This window comes from Panthera leo, chromosome C2 (genome assembly GCF_018350215.1).
Source record: "Panthera leo isolate Ple1 chromosome C2, P.leo_Ple1_pat1.1, whole genome shotgun sequence".
Lineage (NCBI taxonomy): Eukaryota > Metazoa > Chordata > Mammalia > Carnivora > Felidae > Panthera > Panthera leo.
Genome location: NC_056687.1, coordinates 154,202,946 through 154,224,425, shown reverse-complemented (window position 1 = coordinate 154,224,425; position 21,480 = coordinate 154,202,946). Strand labels below are relative to the sequence as shown.

The following is a 21,480-nucleotide window of genomic DNA, read 5'->3' as shown; positions in this document are numbered from 1 at the left end:
TCCTCATATGTCTCCAGTAACATAAAAACCACAGAAGCTTCAACGTTACAAGGAGAAATCATCTCCAGTGGAATGAAATCATACGTATGTGGGCAGCACGTTCCAGAGAAGCGTTAAAGATGTGGAGTCACGTACCTTCAAGCCATCTCTGTCATACACGCAAATGAACTTGTTTGGTCTTTGGGAATGGCCAGTCCGTCCGACCTTCTCATTTTTAACATTTATTTTGCAGGGACAGGATGATACTCTTGAAAATGGAGCAGGAGATTATTGATTTCATTGGTGACAACAAGTATGTTCCATTGCAAGGCGGGTTAATTTCTACGACGGGGTCTTGGTTTGGGCTTTGGGTTTAATGATGCGTTCTGGAAAGACTGAGGGATAGATAAAACATTACTTAATATGTTTGCCGACTTGGTGAGTGGGGATGCTGTTAGGATTAGAAGCTGTATATTGATGGGGATTGTTGCTTGGACCATGTGTGTTTCTGCTTGTTAAGTTCCTGACAAAATGGCTATAAACGGGGCCGCTGATTAGCATAGAGTAGCTGTGACAAGAGGCAACCCTTTTCATTTTTATTATAGTTTTTTAATGGGCTCCAGCTGGCTGCAGTCAGTGATGCCTGGGCATAATTGCGCTGTTTTCTGTGTAAACCGTGTAATGACGCATCTCCAGATAGGCATCTGCTGTCACATAGTATGTCATATCATTTGTCCTGGGCCTGGCTGTGCCGATCGGGGATCACGGACTAGAAGAGAATACTTTCCAACGGACGTTAGGTTCTCTTTGCTGAGAGAAACGTGCAGCTATGAAACAAAGACACTTCTTGTAGCTTAACCGATAGGTACATCATCAGTGGCAAAGTGTCCAGAAACGAGCACCCGAAATGTTGCCGACGATGAACTAAGCTTAGCGGTTTGGACGGGAAAGGGCTGGTTTTGTGTGTGTACCTGTGAAACGTACTACAGGCCGGAAGCGCCAGTGCTGATCCCACTCTGTCCTGTATTCCTTTCCAGTAATCATTATAAAAAGTTCCCTCAGATGTCATCCTACCAGAGGATGCTTGTGCACCGCGTGGCCGCTTACTTTGGGCTGGATCACAACGTGGATCAAACAGGGAAATCTGTTATCATCAACAAGACCAGCAACACAAGAATGTAAGCCCATCACTGTATTTATTTAGCGTTTCCTTTTTGCTCGTACGGCTTCGTTTATAAGAGCGTGGTATACGATGTACGTGACATTTCAACTGTGCAGCGTTATTTATCGCTTGCACTTATCAGCACCGTGTGGCATTTATCTGCAGAAGGTTATTTGAGGACCAGGAAAGTTGATACAGTTCGGGCAAGAAAGTGGAATTATCCCCAGAACTTTTGTAGAGCTCCTGAAACAAAATTTTCTCTCTTCTCTCGGTACTCCCCGTGAGGGGGCGCATGGGTGGCTCAGGCGGTTGAGCGAGCACCTGACTCTCGATGTCGGCTCAGGTTATGGGCTCACAAAGCGTGAGATCGAGTCCCACGTCAGGTTCTGTGCTGATAGTGCAGAGCCTGCTTGCGATTCTCTCTCCCTCCCCCTCTCTCTGCCTCTTTCCCGCAAAATAAATACCTACGTACATACACGCATACATACATAAATAAATGAATAAAACCATTTAAAAAACATACTCCATGTGATTACATCAAAAGAGCATGGAACATTTTATGTCAAAATGTAACTCAAATTGAAAATAACAGACCTTTTAAAACCACAGTGACGCATCCAGGATAGCTGTTCTTTTCTTCCTCTTTCTGGTTTGTAGACCTCTGTCTTGCTGTAGTTTTTAGCGAGACCAAAAGCCCTGAACCCAGAGACAGAAATCCCACCCCCAGGACTCAATTCTTTTACTTACCGGCTGTGGGACTTGAAACAAATCCGTTACAATCTGCCGCCTCCTTTTTTTGTTTGTTTTTCACCTGAAGAAGGTGAATTTTGAGCTCCATAGCTAAGCTCCAGATCTGAAAGGAAGATGTTTCTTTGTTTTTGCTCCTTAACGTGATGGTTTGCCTCTGTCTTCCTGTCTTTCCATGGGCCCGTTGAGTCACGCAAAGCACAGCATGAGTAGCCGTTGGCTTTGGAAATGTGGATCTGGCTGTCTTAAAGTGATGTCTGTGTCAAAGCCACTTCTCTAGCAAAATCCACGTTAAACTGAAAAACCGTCCCTCTGCGACACATTCTCCGAAGGCGTCTGTGTATTATCATTTATTTTCCACAGTGCGCTTGGTGAGTTGTGTCCATGGCGTGGTTTTTAGGAGTGCCGTGTTAGTGGAGGGAGCCTCTGTGTTGGGTAGAGCAGTGTGGTTCAAACACTGTGTTTTCTGCTCACCAGAGAGGCTGGGCAAGTATGGCTGCAGATGAGGCCCTTTCTGTTGACGGCGCTCGGTCGGTCCGTGTTCAGCAGAACGAGAGTGCGGGCCATGGTGGAGAAAACACAAATTGAGAGCTCTGGGATGGACCTGGGCTGTTGTCTCAGGGACACCGAGCACCGCGCCTCTCTGGGCTTCGGCTGCTTTTTTATTTGCACGCCAGTTTCAGGCAAATGATGTTTAAGAGCCCTCGAAGCTTCGGAGTTATTGGGCCCTGAGGTTGCGCTCCAGGCTGGCAAAGTACATTTTGAAACTTACCCGCTTTCCGCTTTATCTGATTGCTGGCGCGTGGACCTCCGATCTTCAACCGTCATAGGAATGAAAGGCCACTGCCCTTTCATTCTTCATGGGTCCCCTCCCCATGGAGAATTCCTCGCTGTTGCTGTTTTCAGTCTCCATTCTGGCGTTTCTTACGACTCTCGGGTGCTGTAAGTGCAGAGACACATTGATCGCAAAACAGGCCAGCGGTGGATGGTTTTCTTTTTCTTTTTCCTCCTCTCTCTCCGTAGACCATAGCAGACATGGAAATGCCCATAGGTCAAGTATAGCGTCCGACACAGGTTCAACCAGTAGAGCGAGTGCGTTTATTTATAATTCGCATTGATCTTTGCAATCGCATGGTCATGAACATTAGCGCACGTGTTTGAGACCTGTTTCTAGGTAGAGTGGTTTTTGAGAAAATTGGCACTGTGTAAAGACTCTTGGTGAATGTTGAGTGATGGCTCTGAACTTGCTGTATGTCCAGTGTGGTAGCCAGGAGCGACATAGAGCTATTTACGTTTTGATTGAAATGAATCAAATTTAGATAAGATTTAAGCTTCAAAGTTCAGGTCCTCGGCCAAGCTAGCCCCATTTCAAGTGCACGTATGAGACAGAACCTATAGAGAGTATTTCCGTGATTTCGGGAAGGCCCATTGGGCAGCTCCGGTCTGAACCCTTGGGATTCTTACAAGTTTCCAAGTATCACTAGAGTATGTCATTTGTCCTTTCAGACTTCTATTTTCTGGCTAGTAAGTATCATATTATCACGCTCTTAGACTTCTTCACTTCCTGGAGAACACTGGTTTTCATACGTGTGTGTGTGCGTGTGTGCATGTGCGTGTGTATGTTTTCAAAACTGGCCAATTTTAAATAGACCCCAGGTGTTGATGCCTTCAGGAAGAGTGAAAGGAGCATGTTTCAAGTGTGGTTGCCACAGCGGAATGCCTGTTCTTATGCACACCCCCTAGCCCCTCTCTGTGACTCACACCATGCCTAAACAAAAAGACAAATGACCGTAGATCATGGACTCTTAAGGTATTTCCAGAAGAATTGACCTTACCAGTGTCCGGTGTGGAGCTGTCAAGTCCTGCTGTTCTAGTCCAGCCACCCTCCTGACCATCCTCTATTTGAGGGGCTCTTGTCTGGGGATATGGGCAGGGCCTTTTCGGACAAGAGAAGTGGGTGAATTAAATGTCATCTTTCAAAGAGGAGCAAGTCCCATCCTCAGGACCTGAAGCGCCGTCGGCATCTTTAACAAAGCAGAAATGTTGTTCCGTAGAAAGTTGTATGTTTGATTTTAAAAGTTTGTTCCCATGTTCTCTTGGAGTTGAAGTCTGAAATGGGCCGTTCTAATCAGAACTTGCCGTGTAAGTCGTAGGCGTCTTGGTTTTCTTGGGTTCTCGGAAAATTTCAAGAGTTGTGCTGTCAGGGCAATTGGTATGCGATGGTCATGGGGACCACAGTCATAGAAACGTATTTTAATAGGCGTATTGTTGGATGGAGACGTTTCCAAGTACCGGCGGGAAGGAGGCCAAGGTGGAAATTCCTCAGGTGGCTCCTCGTGGGTTTTGTGTTTGAGGGATGCCTTTTCGGAGTACGCGGTTCTGTGCCAGTTCAGTGCAAGTCCGTGAAGGTGCGTATCTTAAATGGCACCGTAGCTTGGGAAAAATGCAGAGAAATGTGGACGGAGGGGACAAAAATGGACTGTAGGGCTGACAGTGAGAAAGCACGTTTCCATGCAAGTTTTGATGTTTCTATCTCACCGACACTGATCCTCTGACGTGGATGTCGCTCAGCCACATCATGGCTGGGATTCATCTCCCAGAATGCTCGCGCTTCTAGAGTGTAAGCAGTTCGGGTCATTGTACGGTGTGACTTGAGAGTATTAAGGTTTGCACAGACAGAGAATACTTTCACGTGAGGCTCAAAGCATTTAAGTCGGGATAAGACCCTGTGAGGATTGTATGTACATGTGCGTATGTACTTCCTCGCCTCTGGTATTTTCTCTAATGTCCTGAGAGGAAATATACCTGTCCTTCATGATGGAAAACATTTCTCTGAGGACTAACTTTTCAGTTACTGAAGTGATAGAGTAGGATTGTCTACTTCTTATTCATTGCATGGGGTACTTTACCTCTCATTTCCTGTATATTGTTTCATTTAATCTTGAAATCGTATTTACAACCTAGGTAATTAGAGCCTTATTTTACAGAAGCAGAAAATGAGGCACAAACTCAGGTTCAATTTTGGACCAACAGAGAAGCAGTGATTAGCATGGCTGGGATCCAAGTCGGTTTGTTACATGCCAAGAACAATGTTCTTAAATAACCTAACTCTCTTAGAGCAAAACCACCCAGAACGTCTTGAGCAGAATCCCCAAGAAGATTCCTTGGATTGGTTGGAAATGCCATCTAAGTCTCTTGTTGTCTGATAAGATACAAGGAATGGGCCCAGGGGTGGGGGGGGGGGGGAATGGGGAGAGATCTTCGAAAATGAACTCAGTGGTAATCAGCAAATAAAATCATTCCCCACAGTTTGATACTTCTTGCTACCTTTTCTGTGGTTATCACTACTAACAAGATGCAGTGTTTGGCAGGGGGTGATAGTGATTCAATTTCAACCTTGTTTTATTCCGTTTCCATCTTTCTTTTCCCCCCCTAAGAACGGAAAAAGCTACATTCATCAACGACATCAGCGTAGGAGATAAAGCCGTCTATTGCATTACAAAACTGCTGTAGGCAACCCGATTGTTCAAATCCATGGTTTCATGCCGTAGCCACAGGAGCGTGGGGTTAGGGTTGGAAATTAGAGTAGTCCAGAGAGAGTAGGAAATGACAGCCATGCTCACGTGGGAGACATTCCGGGGAGGTGCCTTCCTCTGAGCAAACTTGGGTGCTTTGGAGAATTAACAAAGGGAAGTCACCTGACTCTCACGGCACAGCAACCTTGTTGGTTCTCTGACTTGGCCAGGGTAAGAGCAGGTGATATGTAACCTGGAGGCTCCCAGCACACCTATCCGTCCGCAGATGGGGTCTGAAGAGCTGGGGATGCCTCTCACGAGAATTACTGCCTTTTTGTTGGAATAACGACGTTTTTGAGCTGAGATTCACCCTGTTATGTTCTGCCACCTTTGGTTTATTCCTCTTTCCCCTGTGGGTTGCCTGAAATACGTTATACTCTGTGGCCCTTTCATATTTTCTTCCGTTGGGATTCTTGGTCAACTCCCAGGTTTGGTGGTGGCACCAAATGAGCCCGTTGGAAATCCGGGCAGGGTCGGTGTTATTCTGGTATGAAAAGTGATGTTTACAACGCATATTTACTCTCTAGGGTGTTGCGTTCTAAAGATACGCACTTGGGATGGAGACTAAAACTATGAGCAACGATTTTGTGGAAACTATTTGAATGCTACGCGTACCTGAGTCTATTTTTGTATGAGAAGCTTCCACCTTCTCTGTATCTGCCTTTCTTGTCTCCAGTTTGTCTTTTGCTTACTTTTCCAGGTGGTTAGCCCAAAGCAGCCCGTGGTTCTTTTGTTAGATGATTTTTTTTTTCACCGCCATCTGTCTTTCTCCATCGTAGAGAAAGGGTATGTGCTCAGCTTGTATCATTTGGAGGCTTGAAACCATCTTCTTGCCTTAGTGTTTTCCAAGGGGCCAAGATCAGGCATAGGCAGAGAGTCTCAAGTGTACCTGAACGTCTTTGCATATGTCAGAGTAACTGCTGAACCAGTCCCAGATAATTGTCACGTTAAAAGGTTGTCATCTCTCGAATATTTTTTTTTTCCTTTGACTTTGGCACCCACCCACTGTCATTGCCTGAAATCCCCTATTTCCAGAGTGCAGATCAAAGACAGAAATGGCATCTCCATTGGAGGAGAGTGGTTCTCAGCCCCAGAAACCATGAAACAAGAATAGAGACCCAGAGGCAGAGCTTTGGGGTGACGTCTTAAGATAATACAATGCCTGGATTCCTGAGAAGTGTGGACCCGGGTAGTGATGACCCTAGTTGGCCTGTTTGTTTGTTCCAGAGAGGATAATGACCTGAGTTAGCTATTTGGTAAATCAGAAGACTCATAAACTTACTCTCCGTCTAAATAAAGCTTCTCTTTGGTGACAACGGTTGAGCCCGTTTGACTTTGTCAAGAAGCCCTGAAGTGATGGATAAGTCCTGCCCTGAGAGGCGGGACTGTGGGACCTTCCACATGCCCAGTGGCAGACACAGAGAGGGAGTGCCAGAGCCGTAAGGGACACCTGTTCTGTTCAGTTGTCTTAAGAGGCTATGGTTTAAGGTGGGAATTACTGGGTTTTGGCCCTTGGGCATTTCACTCCCTGCAGGTGATCCAGGATGTTTATGCCAAAACAAACAGATTCACTAAAACCCCAAGCTTTCCTCCCACGTGTGTTCTATTCGTTTTCCTTTTGGCTGGCACGTGAATGGCACCCGTCAGTAAACGGAGCAACGTCCCGATGCCACTGCTTGCCGAATAATCCTCTGTAGAAGATCAGGCATCAGTTTCTTTAAGTGCCTCTTGGAAATCTCTGAGTGGTTGGTTGGTATCCTGTTACTTCTAAACATGGTAAATTTACTCTGCACTTTCTATAGGAATAGAAATCGTCTGACTAAAAGCTGAAGATCAGAAGCCTAACTCAGAATCACATTGCTCTTAGGAAAGCCATGATGCTTTATTTACTGAACTGACACCCTAGTCCTTTAATCAATACTCAGGCTCAAAGTAAGACTTATTTGTTAACATCGGTCAAACTCCCTATCACTGCTCTCAAATATTTGTATTTTCTCATGTTATTATTCTCAAATACCTCAGAGAACATATCCTGTAGATGAGATAGGTAAGTCTCAGAAATAGATCTTGAGGCGAGAAAAGAAGTTTGTTGTGTTCTTTTCCCCCACCAGAAATGATGGATGGCCCTTTGAGTGTTGCATGGATAATCTACCACTTAATTTTAGAAATGAAACACGCATGCTCCTTCTATAATATTAGAATCTTTAATGTAACTGTTTTTTTAAAGAGCTTTTCCATGGAGTGATTTTTTTTTTTTTTTTAGATAATTAAGTGCTTGTTTATTTAGCTTACCACATTCGAGGTAGATAGAGCTAGACCATTTTACAGGAGCAAAAACTGAGATTTGGGTCTTGATCGTACTTAGTCAATACACAGAAGACCCAAGATGCCTGCCTCTACAGCCATGACCCTCCACCTAAGGTCAGGGAAACAAGAACTAACGTGCACAGAATCAATACTCTGAAATGACAAAGAGCAAGAAGAAAACCAAACCTTATCGCTTGGTTTCCTTACAAAATCCTAATTCGCATTTAATTATGTTTAAAGTTGAACAGAGAACTCGAGGAAACCATGGTAACACTAAGGTGGATGTTAAAACCGTGATGCCAACAAAACTCCAGGACCGCAGAACACCCCGGATTAAAAATTGTCCTGGCACGCGCAGAAGTAAGACAAAACCCAGCTCCGTGTTCTTAGACTGTGCCAAGCGAAAAGTAGTTCTCGGGTATTCGGTGGCCTGCTTTGAACAAAAGAAGTGTAGGCTATAGAATATGTCCATCTTCTGTTTATTGTTTGTTTGAAGAAACAAGGTAATTTTGATCAGGACTCTGTGTGTGTGTGTGTGTGTGTGTGATCTGTGTCATGCAGGTTGGGGCTGTTGGAGAAGGGTTCACTATACACACACGTAGTACCTACAGTGTGATCTCAAATGTGCGATCGGTTTGGAGGGAGCACTATTACTGGGGCCTGGTTGCTCCCACCTAGGGTTTTGCTGTAGGCGGCAGAATTAGACCTGCTTCCAGAGCTCTCTCTCTTCCTTGCATCAAGATCCGTCATTAAGGTTGTCAGCACTTGAGCACCGGTGCCTTGGGAAAAGTTTGGGGTCGTACCTGAAGATGAAATGTATATTGACCAGCTGGTCTTCTTGGTGTAGTTCTTGTGACTTGTGGATCTTAACCTTTCTGATAGCGGAGAGGTCATTAGCATGTCGTCGTGGCTTTGGGACAGATAGAATGGGTCATATGGTAGGAAGACAGGTTGTAGTTTACTGGCCAAAGGTGTTTGGTTCCGTTGAAGCGCATACTTAACAGGCTAGATTGTAATTATCGGTACCAATTTTCAAGCAATAGATCGGAATCCGCCCGGAGAAGTGGTTGCATACCTAATACATTTTACCCCGCAGCTGGACTCCTTTCAACCTCCCAGCCTGTCTAGATCCCACAGCATTTCTGGGAGAGCACAGCGCTCACTTCCCACCCTCCTGCCCTTTAAACCAGGAAAGTGAAAAAACCAAAAACCAAAAAATCAAAAAAACGGCATTTCTTTACACATACAATGCATATTTAGTCATTCCATACCAGTTAAAGCACACTGATCACTCTGGACCTTCTCAGCAAGTAAAATACTATATTTGCATATAAGCTTAAATGGAATGTTTTTATACACAGCATTGTAAGCAAAAAGCCTTTCATGCCAAGAAGCAATAATCACATTCAGCAGTTTGCAAAGAAAACATTACTTTCAGACCATTGTTACTGCTTCATTTGGAACTCATGAATCAAACCATTATTTGAATATTATAGTGCAGATTGGATTTACCCTCATTAAAATGAACACTAATGTAAATGTTGCCTCAATATTCATTGGCAGGCCTTTAGGTTTTGACTCCCCAGAAAGGTACGAACGATGGTAATAATAGATTATATCTATGGAGTGATTTACCCGTGCCTGGCATTGGGCTTGACCCTCCCAAACACTTTAAGATAAGAATTGTTACTTTCCATTCTTCCAACGAAGCAAACCAGGCTTCTGTCTTAGGCGTGTTAAGTACAGTAAAACCTCGGATTGCGAGTAACTTGTTCTCTGAATGTTCCGCAAGACGAGCACACATTTCTAATAAATTTTAACTTGAGAAACGAGCGATGTCATGCTGCAAGAGTGGCACGTGATTGCTCAATGTCACATGATCACAACTGGGCCGACGGTTCTTGAAATTCGCTTTGGTATACGAGTGCTTTGGCTTACAAGCCTGTTTCCAGAACTACGCTCGCAAACCAAGGTTTTACTGTAATTTGCAAAAAGCCCACTCTTAGTAAGCTGTAGGGATGAAAAGACACAACAATGTGTGTTTTGAAAACGCCAGACCTTTGTTAGCCCCGCTTATCAGCATTTACGTGGGAATTGTTTAAAATTTAGTGTAATTATTGAAACTATTGCTCCGTTAAATTTTGTATGCTAGTTCACGTCCGTTTTATATCAAGTTATTGGATTATTCACATGCATTGTGTTTTGGGGGGAGTGGAGCTTTGGTCATTGGGTGTTTGGAAGGCGCACTCTATCTATGAAAGGTTCACTGATAACCTAGCCCCTTTTTAAAGAAAATTTTCATTTGTGGAAATTCTCAATGTACAGGTAAACTTGCAGAAATATGCATGTTTTTTTAGCTGAATATATCCATCTGATGTGTATGCCTCTGGGGTACTGTTGCCAATACCATGGACAGTACTGTTCAGAAATGGCTGAATTCACAGACAGAGAAGACAGCATTCTAGGTCTTCAGGCATATGATTTCTTTCTCTTTTTCCAATTTCATAATTTCTCCTTTTTTTACTCATCCTTCTTATCTTTTTTTTCCTCTACCGTTATTATTTGGGTTCTCCATTTAGAGAGGGGGAAAAAAGGTCTTCAGATTGAACACTATCACTTACTTATTACAATTAGAGTATGATTATTAAATGCAAGTCTCTGTGTATATAGATCAACAAGGACATAGCATTAAAAAAGGAGGGATTTTTGACAAAATGCCACAACGATGTATCCATTTTAGATTATAAAATAATACAGGGCGTGAAAGAAAGTATTCAAAAGATAAGAATATTTTAATTGTTCACAATCCAGTGGTTATATACAAACCACTTGTAGGTTGCTGATTTGGTTTCCTATCTTTCTAAACCAATAGCTTTTATTATTTTGTTGATGAGATGCTATTTATTATAATAATCACAAATGTATGAAAGATGAGCAGTAAAAGTTGCCCATTACCCTGCCATCTGGAGAAAACTGCTGCTATCGTTATTCTTATTTAAATAGTATGGTTTCAACATATATGTGAGTGTAGTATATCCTTCTATACGTCGCCTTTCTACGTTAGTCAGTAGCCTCGGATATCATCTTATAAAGCTACGTGTCACATGTGGAGATACATTAAGCTACTTAATCAGACCACCATGGATTTCCACCGTTTTGCTGTCTTGAACAGTCAAATTGTGTATTCATTTGTTACTATTTCTTTGGACTCATTCTTAGAAATGCAATCGCTCTGTCAAGGTGGATAGATACCGTCAGGGGTCTTAATGCACATAACTTGTTTTCCAGGGTGTTAGCACCAATAAGAGGAGAGGCCTCAGAGACCTTTGCTGACTTTGAGTATTCTGCTTAATTTTGTTGTTGCTCATGAATAGCCTTAGGTTGAAGGAGAGTCAAGGCGTTTCCCACGTTAGCTTCCACGCCTCTGTTTATGGATACAGTACAGCCGAGACAGAGAAGAATAAAATGAATTTGTCAAACACATAGAAAATTGAGAACATGAGTTGGCAAGATGCTTGAAAGATGTTGGAAGCCGGATGCTTAGCACTGCATTTATGGGGTTTGCAAGGTGTGCTCTCATTTAAGAGAGAATAGGGGCGCCTGGGTGGCTCAGTCAGTTAAGCGGCCGACTTCAGCTCAGGTCATGATCTCGCGGTCCGTGAGTTCGAGCCCCGCGTCAGGCTCTGGGCTGACGGCTCAGAGCCTGGAGCCTGCTTGGGATTCTGCGTCTTCCTCTCTCTCTGCCCCTCCCCCATTCATGCTCTGTCTCTCTGTCTCAAAAATAAATAAAACGTTAAAAAAAAAAAAAAAAGAGAGAGAACAGAATGGTATAAGATGACCAAATGGCGGTGGAAATTGTGAAAGAGTTGAAGAGGGATGTAGCAAATTGCGAACTAGTTGAAGGACGTAGCACTTTATTTTTGAAATAAAAGACATCAGCTATAAATGTTTTAATTGGAGATTTGAAAGTATTGAGGGAAAGTGCTTCTTAAACTCCTCTAATCTGTTCGACTATTAAAATATTTTTGATAGGTGTCTTACACCATCAAAATATTTTATCCTGTTGTGCACAGAAACCTTTCTTTGTTAAGATACTTATGCATATTGATGACTGTCTTTCAGTTATTCGATATGAAATTCAAAGGCTTCCGTTTGAGCCCCGTCCATGTTTAGTAGAATTGAATTCTTCATCTGTGTGTGTATAGAGTGGGGGGGAGAGGGATTAAGCTTAACTCTTTGCAAGAAAAGTAATAAATTTCATCTCAAGTACCAGGTGGTAAAATATTTCCAGATCAAAAAGATTTTTGAAAATAATAATGAGTGCTCATCTATTTTAAGTTTCAAGAGGTGGGGGGAGCCTAAAATCGTAATCGATTGACAAGAAGACAGAGTTTGAATGTCTTACTGGGAGTTTCACTCAGCCGCACTGCCTCTCAGTTGATGAGCTGTGTCTAATAAGAAACAATGAGGACTTAATTCTAAGTTTTCAGGGTTTCTATTGGGGATGCCAGGACCCTGGCTGGAAACGCCAGTACTGTTCCTCACGTACGAGCAATGAGATTCGTGGTTGGTATCGACTGCAAACTGTACCTTAAGAAGAAACTATCTTTTCATCAAGAAGAAACGCTAAATTCCTTTTCTTTGCTTTTTGATGATGATACGGAGAACACCAGAAATAACACCTCAAGGACTAAAGTCCATCAGGAAAGAACAATGAGGCGTGTGTTATTATGCATGGCTGTGAGACACGCAGTAAACTCTAGTTATCGTGAATTTAATCAATACCATGACCTTTGCAGCTTTGCGGAGTTTGTCTTAGAGTTCCATTCTCATATTGATACACTGAAAGTTATCCGTTCCCATTTTACACAAAGGGCCTTCATATCTTACTTCAGTTCCACTCATTTTATGGTTAAGAAATAACATGGCTATGATGTTAAATTAGTGGTAAAAAGGGTTTTTAAAAGCTCTAATATAATGGTGCATTACCGGTAATTTGTAGTTTAATCACATGTGGTACTTCAGATGTATGCTTTAGTCTGCATGAGTTTAAACTGCAAATTGCCCTTTTGCGCTAGAGTAATAGATAATTCTCGATAAAATCAACCTGGGACAATCTTACTAAGTGTTTTTTTTTTCTTTTTGCACAAACTTCAAATGGTTACTTTATAATCACTCAACATATTTTTAGAGGATCATGAAAGAATGAATAATTGGGACTAACTAGTAGGTTCTCAAGTTTGAAAAAAAATAAACAAGATATTTTTTGAAAAGCTATTATGGAGACTGCACTTTGCATAACATATCTGTTAGAATGAGAAATATTCTTGCTCTAAATCACATTTGCATTATTGATTAAAGCCAGGTCCTTTGACTATTCTTTTCTTATGGGATGGATATATTTTTTCCTAAACATGTGCTGCTATGAGAAACAAATCAACCAGCACCATGAAAAAATGCAAATGAAATTTCAAAAACGAATGCTTGAATAGCTCTTGTAACTATAATGACACTGTAAACCAAAAGCTTCAAAGCTAGAGACGCTAAGATTCTCATTCCCACCTCTCTTCCCAAAAGAACCTCAAAATTTTAAAACCTATTTTTTTTTAAGTAACATGATTCTTTTTTGTCAACTTGAACCAAAGCATGAATTTGATTTTTAAACATCTTCTTCATGTTCTAAATTTGAATTTATGCTCCTACTAACCAAACTCTCTCTTGTTCTGTTTTATGATTTAAAAATTTATGACTGCATATCTGATTCAGCGACTCTTTGATCTGTCCCTGAAATACAGCGATTCCTATATAGCGCTATTAAATTTTCATTCATTCACACATTGATTAGTTTATTTATTCAACCAAATGCTTCCCATATTCCAGGCACCGTGTGAGACACTAAGAATTAAGTATTGAAAAAACAAGGTCTCAACCCACATGGAACGCACATTCTCACCCTGGTTAGTATGCTGAAATCTCAAAATGGTTTTCCTCTTAAAGAACTTCATCTGAAGCAAATTCACCTTATGCTCGTGACTCGAAAAGTTCACCTTCCCAGACCACTTTTTATCTAAATGAACAGTTATAGGCTATTAGCACCCAATACAAGAAATGGATCTGTAAACTTAGCAGCAAGCAAAGCATTTCATCTACTAGAATTCACCAGGCAGCAGAGTTCAGGAATACCAGAAGAGATTTTTCTTAGCATGGATATAGTCAGCATCTGTATTTAAGTTGATATCCAGTTTTGCTTGCTACAGAATAAAAACACCGTAACATCTAAGTGTCAGCTGACAGTTTTAGGATGCTTTAAAAAAATTCCCGGAGAGGGGCGCCTGGGTGGCTCAGTCAGTTAAGCATCCGACTTCGGCTCAGGTCACGATCTTGCGGCCCGTGAGTTCGAGCCCCGCGTCGGGCTCTGTGCTGACTGCTCAGGGCCTGGAGCCTGTTTCAGATTCTGTGTCTCCCTCTCTCTCTGCCCCTCCCCTGTTCATGCTCTGTCTCTGTCTCAAAAATAAATAAACGTTAAAAAAAATTTTTTTAAAAATGTTAAAAAAAAAAATTCCCAGAGAACCGTAATCGTGGACAGTGGCCTGCGAGTACTCACGCTAACCTTGTAAGACTGTCCAGCGGAATAAGAAGCGTGCGGTGACCATCCGACACCGAACCATGTTGAATTTCTCCACTGCCAGTGGCCTTTTCACTGTAAAGTGCAAGTTTACTTTGTTCTCTTGGCGTTCCGATTTTAAAATGTCATATTTGCACTCCCAGATGGCTTGTTCTGCTATATTTTACATTTTAATTTCGGTGGAAAACATTTACATTGATCTTTTGGGTGAGGTGATGCAGGCTTTTTAGTTCTTCTTTGTGGGGTTTGAGGGCCTCTGGCCCACTGTGTGCCGTATAAGCAGAGAGACCTAATCCCATCCCATCTCTGCAAGGATGTGAAGAGGCTGTTTGAGGCCTGTGGCTTGCTGGGAAAATCTATAAACCTGGAGTCAAAAGGATCACTGAGGGATGGTTTCTTTATCTATGAAAGAAGCGTAAAACATTTGTTCTTCCTACCTCAGAGTTGTCCTGTAAGGATTGAGAAAGACGATGCTGACACTTTGCAAAAATGACACACAGTTTGGAAGCTGTAACTGGTATCATTCCGACTTTCTGGTAGTGTCTGCTCACCGATACCAGTATGATTCACGTACATGTATTTAAGAAAAAGATGCATCCCATCCGGCCTTGAGCCATACACTGAAAAAGATCCCTTTGTTTTCAACGTGCCATTTGCTTCTTTTGGAGCGAGGAGGGACACTCTGAGATTCCCTTAATTACTGGTCAGCCATATTAAACAACAGCCACTGTGAAGGCGCTTTCCAATAACTGAATGCGTAATGAACCCCGTAGAGATAGAGGAGACCCACTGGGCTTCAGAAGTAATCCATCAGCCATGACAGAGGGGCTTTAATGAGAGTCATCAATTACAACTCCTTCTAAACGTGGGACAAACACTTTAGCACTTCCTCTGGGGATGAACCCATGCCCAAGCCATTCATTGAGTTCTGTGGCATGCAGTGACGAGTGTGGGAAATTAACAAGGACATGGGGCCCTTTCCAGTAATAATACAAAATGATTAAGAGGACCTACAAAAAAGAAATCAATTGACTAATCAATAGCGTGTAACTGCTTAGAGCATTTTCCCCCTGCTAATCAGCCATTAAGCTGTTGAAACTAAATACGTCCAGTTTCCCCAATTACTGTACTGATTTACAAGACAGGGTCAAGGATGTCAGAGTCTACTGGAGCCAGATTCCAGAGCATTTGTCATGGGGAAAGATGGAAGTAATTTATAGGTGAGCCACGCTCACTGTGGATCCTGATGGCTCTTGAAAGGGACGATGTGACGAGACCTGTCCTCCTGTCGCAGACGTTGGCGGATTACCGTGGTCTGCCCAAGTTCTCAACATACGTATTTGTTTGGCAATACGGCTGGGAACTTGACTGCATTCAGGAATGACGGAGGTCAAAATAAGGAAAGAACACACACCTACACGCTATGCATGTTCAGGCCTGAAAAGTGTTTTCTTCACTTCAGCCGTGGTGAGGAACACGCAGCCAACAAGACTTCGAATTCGAAGCCACAAACGGTATCCTGACGACACCCCCGTGAGGTGACCCCATTATTACCCACCTGTGTAATGCCAGCAATCCTGGTACCCAAACCACCTGTAGCTTCTTTTTTAAGTTGAATGCCACTGTGGGGGAAAAAGCGACACTGAGAAAATGACTTGAAACAGGGGCGAGAACTTTTTTATTGATATGTTTTACTTTGCTGGCAGACCAGAGCAAAGGTTTTGTGAACATTTAAAAGATGAAAAAGGTGAAGAATCCCAGAAGCGGTTTATCTTGAAGCGAGATAACTCTAGTATTGATAAAGAAGACAATCAGGTTGGTTCTCAAGTTTGAGAGTGGCTGACGTTGTTGTTTTTGAAGGTGGGCTGACTTATGTTCTTGTCCTTCTGTGGTCCCCGGCCCCCTCCCCCGGCCCCCCCCTCCCCCCACCTCCGAGGTGACTGTCCTCTCTCTAACCTCCTTGCCTCCCTCGCTCCCCCTTTTGGCATTCAGCGGGTAGCCGAGAAAATCTGTCCCGATTGCTTCAGCAATGGCTCTGTGTGTCGGGCTGCATGGGGGGTGCTTGGCACAGCTTTTGCAGCATGTGTTGGTGAGGGGGGTGCGGGGTCGGGACGCCACTGGCCCGAGGTGTCGGGAAAAGCTTTGTCATCCCATTTCCAGATGCCTGTGTAACTATGGCAGTAATTCCGCTCCCACAGCTTTGTCCTTCAGTTGTGCTGCATTCTCAATACGGACCGATGACCAACTGGTGTAGCCGTAAAGAACAAACCTTGTTATGGTGAGGACAGGTGGATTTTGCAACTCTCCTAAAATAAGTCTTCACGGAAGGGAATCGAGTTCGTGTTTTAGTCTCCTCTCCACCCCTTCTCCTTCCCACGTTTTACTGCCCATGTAAACTGTCTGCTTGTTTTGCATGAACCGTAGCAGAACATTCTCCTTTTGTGTATTTTGCTTGTGACAAAACATTACCTTGTCCTAGAGTAAGGATTCACGGTACTTCGGCGAGGGTAGAGAGACTTTGCTAAATCTCTTCTCCAGATGGGGGTTATTGGGGGTGGGGGAGTTGGGATCCAGGGTGATCAGGAAGATAGCTAACTAAGTGAATGACAAAAGAAAATAAAGTTAAAACAATAATACGGACAGGAGAGAGTTATCTGCTGCCATTTCAATCACCCATTGTGTCTCTGACAATCCAAATAGATTTTTTTTGAAAATAGACTTTGCTTTAGAATTCTTGAAGGTAAGACAATCTTGCATCTCCCCCAAGTTATCATTTTAATGACTCTGTGAGTCACTAAGCCAGTGCGTGCATCTCTGACGCACTAAAAAAAAAAAAAATCCCTGTTCTTCACTCGTATCTCGGTTCTTCGCACCCCCACCGCCACCACCATGGAGCTGTAAGCAGCTCCCATCGACTCCGAGACATGTGCCTGTGTCGTGTACTGAGTGGGTGTTTGTTGAATGAACGGATGAAGGTGGTTAGCGCAGAGCCTTCTGTGAGGAACGGGACAATAGGAGGGGAGGGGAGCTGAGACGCAGGCAGGGACACAGGTCCAGGGCTGAAAAAGAACAGTCCTCATGCTGGGTTCTTTGGATGGTGCCTTTAGATTCCTTGGTGTTGACCCTCCTCAACAAATTCAGACCCTTCAAATTCAGGGTCTACTTTCTGTGCCAAACGCAGGGTGCAGGATCAGTCACCGAGGGAAGGAAGAACACCGGTTAGAACACGGAGACACTCTGCCCACAGTTTCCTTTCTGCCCGTTACCTTCTTTCTTCCCTTGTTCCGTTCCCAACCGTTCCCAGTACTGTTCCCAGCACCCAACTGTTCGCAGCCACTTCTTCCCTTAGCCACCTTGAACTAGCCGCGTGCTCAACACTCCGCTTTCGCCTGAAGAGTCCCAAACGCACAGGTTAGTCAGCAGAGGAGACAGAGTCCATCCCTGTGGCCCGCGTCCCAGCTGAACTGGCTGCACACCGGACACACGTCCAGGTGCTTTCATGCTGGAAACCGCTGGCCTCCGTGCGTCAGGCGGGGAGGCAAGCAGGAGCCGCAGACACCTGCCTCCACGCGTTAGGCACACACCCCGCACACCGGCCCAGCCTCCTTCGGGACCCGAGGGAAGGACACTCTTCATGCTCCATTTGTTTAAGCGAACATTTATTATTCTCAGCTGACGGTTGCTTAACTGCAGATTTGCACCGGCTCAACTTGGATAACCGTACTGATTTCTTTTTTTCCGTTCAGCAAAACAGAGTGCATCCATTTAGAGATGACAGACGAAGTAAATCAATTGAAGAGAGAGAAGAGGAGTATCAGAGAGTGAGGGAGAGAATATTTGCACACGATGTGAGTAGCTGTTTTAATTGCCTCTTTAGTGTCTGGGGACAGCGAGCTGGCAGGACTCACTCAGGAAGCTGGAGCCAGGGACAGATCGAACTGCAGCGTATCAGAGGTGTTTCTGGAGGAAGACCTTAGTTCAGGGAAGTGATGGAACAGTGACCCAGGGTTGCCTGTGTTCCAGAAGGCTATGACGGAAGGGGGGGCACAGATGTGATTCGGGTCGGTAGAATGGATCCTGAGGACAGAGCAAAGTTGCCAGATTGTTTTCTTGTTAATTTTTTTAAATGTTCATTTTTTTCTTTTTGAGAGAGACGGACAAGACAAAGCATGAGCAGGGTAGGGGCAGACAGAGAGGGAGACACAGAATCTGAGGCAGGCCCCAGCCCTGGAGGGCTGGAACCCACGAAGCGTGAGATCATGACCTGAGCTGAAGTCGGATGCTCAACTGACAAAGCCACCCAGGCCCCCCCGGAAGTTGCCAGATTTGAAGAAATGCCTTCACATCTGTGTTAGCCCGCAGACGGCCCAGTGTTGTCTTTTTTAATATGAATGTCGTGCAGAGGGAAGACATATATAAAAAAAGAAAGAAGATTCTGTTAATCGCATACGTAAACACAGAATTTTCTGCCTTCTTTGCAGGTACAGGCATTGTCTTGTATCCGAGTTAAATGAGAATACTCCCCTTCCCCCTCAGTTTCAGATCAAATCAGGTCTGTGAGCGGTTCTTCAAGGGAATAACCATAGAGTGATTTCCTCTGTTCAAATCCCAGCAAAGCAAACGTGGTTGGGATTTTTCTTCCTTTGACCCCTGCCCCCCCTCCCCTGCCGTGGCCAAAATAAAATGCAGTGAAGTTAAATGAAAGTGAAAAAGTGATTTTTACAAAGCCGGATTTAAATGCAAGAAGGCGAAAAGGGCAAGCAGGTGCCATTAGCCTTTGCGTTCGAGGCAGTCACTTGGCAGCCTCCGGAGATGTCGCGGCTCTTCCCTCAGCAGAAGTAAAGGTGTGAGCTGCTTTGTGTAGTTCCTCGTGGTTCCTGCTGCCTTAGCTGGGCCTCCCGCCTCCCGTCGGGCTTTGCTCTGGAGGCCATTGCCAAGCCAGCGTAGAGACCTAGGCTCCACTGCGTAGCATGGAGAGGCCTTCTGACCTGGGAGTTTTCGGGCCCCAGCCAGTGTCCCTGGCCCTCCAGAGCACGCTGGTGCCTTCAACAGAAAACCGCAGAGGCAATTCCGACCCACCGACGATGCCTTTCTTCCCTGTCTACACGGGCTGCCTCTCTCTCTTCTAGATCCCCGCTGCCTGTCACGGGTGCAGGGAAATAGAATTTTAGTGATCGGATGATTTGGCTCAGAGCTCCGGAGTTGGCAGAGTGGGAGAGAGGGGGGGTGGAGGTGGCTGTAGAAGGACGTTGTCCACGTGCAGGTCTAGAATATTCCGCGTATGTGTGGGCTCCTTGGGCTTTTCGGACAGTCAGAGTTATTGATGGCGCAAAGCGCAGCCCGACCCATGGTAGGCTTTTCATCGTGTTTCCTGGATCCAAGGATAGAGTAATGAGGGGCTTGGAGGTGGTGTAGCCAGGCTAGTTGGGGGGTGCCCCCGGTGGACTGGAACGCAGCGAGCCTGTGCCTGGCCAATGAGCGTCACAGAGAGAGAGCTGCCTGAAGGCTAGTTTGTCCTTTCTTCTCTTTCTTTCTTCCTCTCTGCCCGTCCTTCTCTCCCCCGGCCTGCCACACACACACACACACACACACGCACGCGCGCACGCGCACGCACACTTCCCTCTGACTCTCATTCTAGCAAGGCATAAAATTTATGAATGAGTTGTGTTGCAAAGCAAATCCTAATCACCCAGATAATCTACAAACATCGTGGTATTCTTTCAAAGTACTGCCATGCCACATTGCCAAACACTCCGGGGCTGGGTGGCCAGGGAACCATCCCTGATGCCTGCCTGTGAGGAGGGTGATTCTCGGGCTGCTGCCCTTTCGTGTGCACGTGGCCGCGTCCCCAGAGAGGTCATCACAGGCGGGAGGGGGGGCCGTGACTCCTTGTACACGTTGCATTTCGCTACAGCCCCAGCAAGGAACCCGGGTCTCGGGTTACAGACTGGAGGCAAAGCTGCTGTTCCGAGCCTCTATGACTAACTGCTGAATTAGCATATTTTTAAAAAGCAAAAGCAGATTGAAGTGTGGGAAGGCCTAAATGCCAAGCTATTGCCAGAGCCTTTCCAATTCATGACGCCAGCCATTCTGCAGCCTTCTTTGAAATGCGGTGGCTCCTTCCCTCTGCAGGAGTAGAGGTGTGAGCTCCTCTGATAGGCTTTCCGGTGACCAGCACTTCCTAATTCAGGTGGGGCCCCTGCCCGGTTCTGGCACTACTTTTCCACCTGATCTCTGGGGTGGGTTTATTTTTCATTGGTATCCTGTACCCGGAGGATACTCATAGGCAGGCTTCAGAGATTAAAGCCAGTTCCTGACATCATCTGCCAAACATTATGTCTGTGAGTGTGGGTACATTTTTTGTAAGGAAAAGATCTGGATTGTTTATAAGTTTTCATGACCCTTAAAAGGCTCAAAGCCGCCCTCCCAGAGGGAGAAACGATGCCTGATGCCTGTCTTCCTAGGCCTGCAGCTCTGGAGAAACAATGCAGCCCGAAGGCTGGTGTTCCCTGTGTTTTCGCTATTAATCGCTACTCAGCAAACTATCCCCAAATTTGACAGCTTAGAACAAACAGAATGCCTTTTACCTCACAAGTTCTGTGGGTCAGGAAACTGAGAGTAGCTTGGCCGGCCAGTTCTGGCTCACGGTCTTTTGTGAGGTTACAGTCAAGCTGTCAGCTGGGGCTGTGGTCTTCTGACGGACCCCCATGGTTATTGGCAGGCCTCAGCTCCTGGCTGGATCTACGGTTCCCACCGTGTGGGCTTCTCCATAGGCTACTGAGCGTCTTGAAGACATGATAACTAACTTCCCCAGAGCAATGATCCAAGAGAAAAAGAGCCCAAGGTGGCAGCAAGAGTCTCTTATAACCTAATCTTAGAACTGACACCTTGCCTTCTGCTGTATTCGGTTGGACACACAGACCAAACGCGGTGCCGTGTGGGAGGTACTCCAGAACGTGAATGCCCAGAGGCAGGGATCATCGGGGGCCACCCTGAGTTAACAAGATGTCACCGTATCTTTTATTAACGCAAACGCAAAGACGTAACCAGCAATACGGACTTTCTTGAATACATGCAGTAATAAA

General features: G+C 44.7%; 1 protein-coding gene across 1 annotated transcript in view; it reads left to right on the top strand.

Annotated features, from left to right (window-relative positions):
• The window catches only part of ARPP21 (cAMP regulated phosphoprotein 21), a 155,131-nt gene that overhangs the window by 50,217 nt on the left and 83,434 nt on the right, over window positions 1-21,480 (top strand). The window contains exons 8-11 of the mRNA XM_042955233.1: window positions 233-292; window positions 1,017-1,157; window positions 16,102-16,210; window positions 18,142-18,243. Of these exons, the coding sequence (XP_042811167.1) occupies window positions 233-292; window positions 1,017-1,157; window positions 16,102-16,210; window positions 18,142-18,243 (412 nt within the window). The remainder of the gene's footprint in view (window positions 1-232; window positions 293-1,016; window positions 1,158-16,101; window positions 16,211-18,141; window positions 18,244-21,480) is intronic.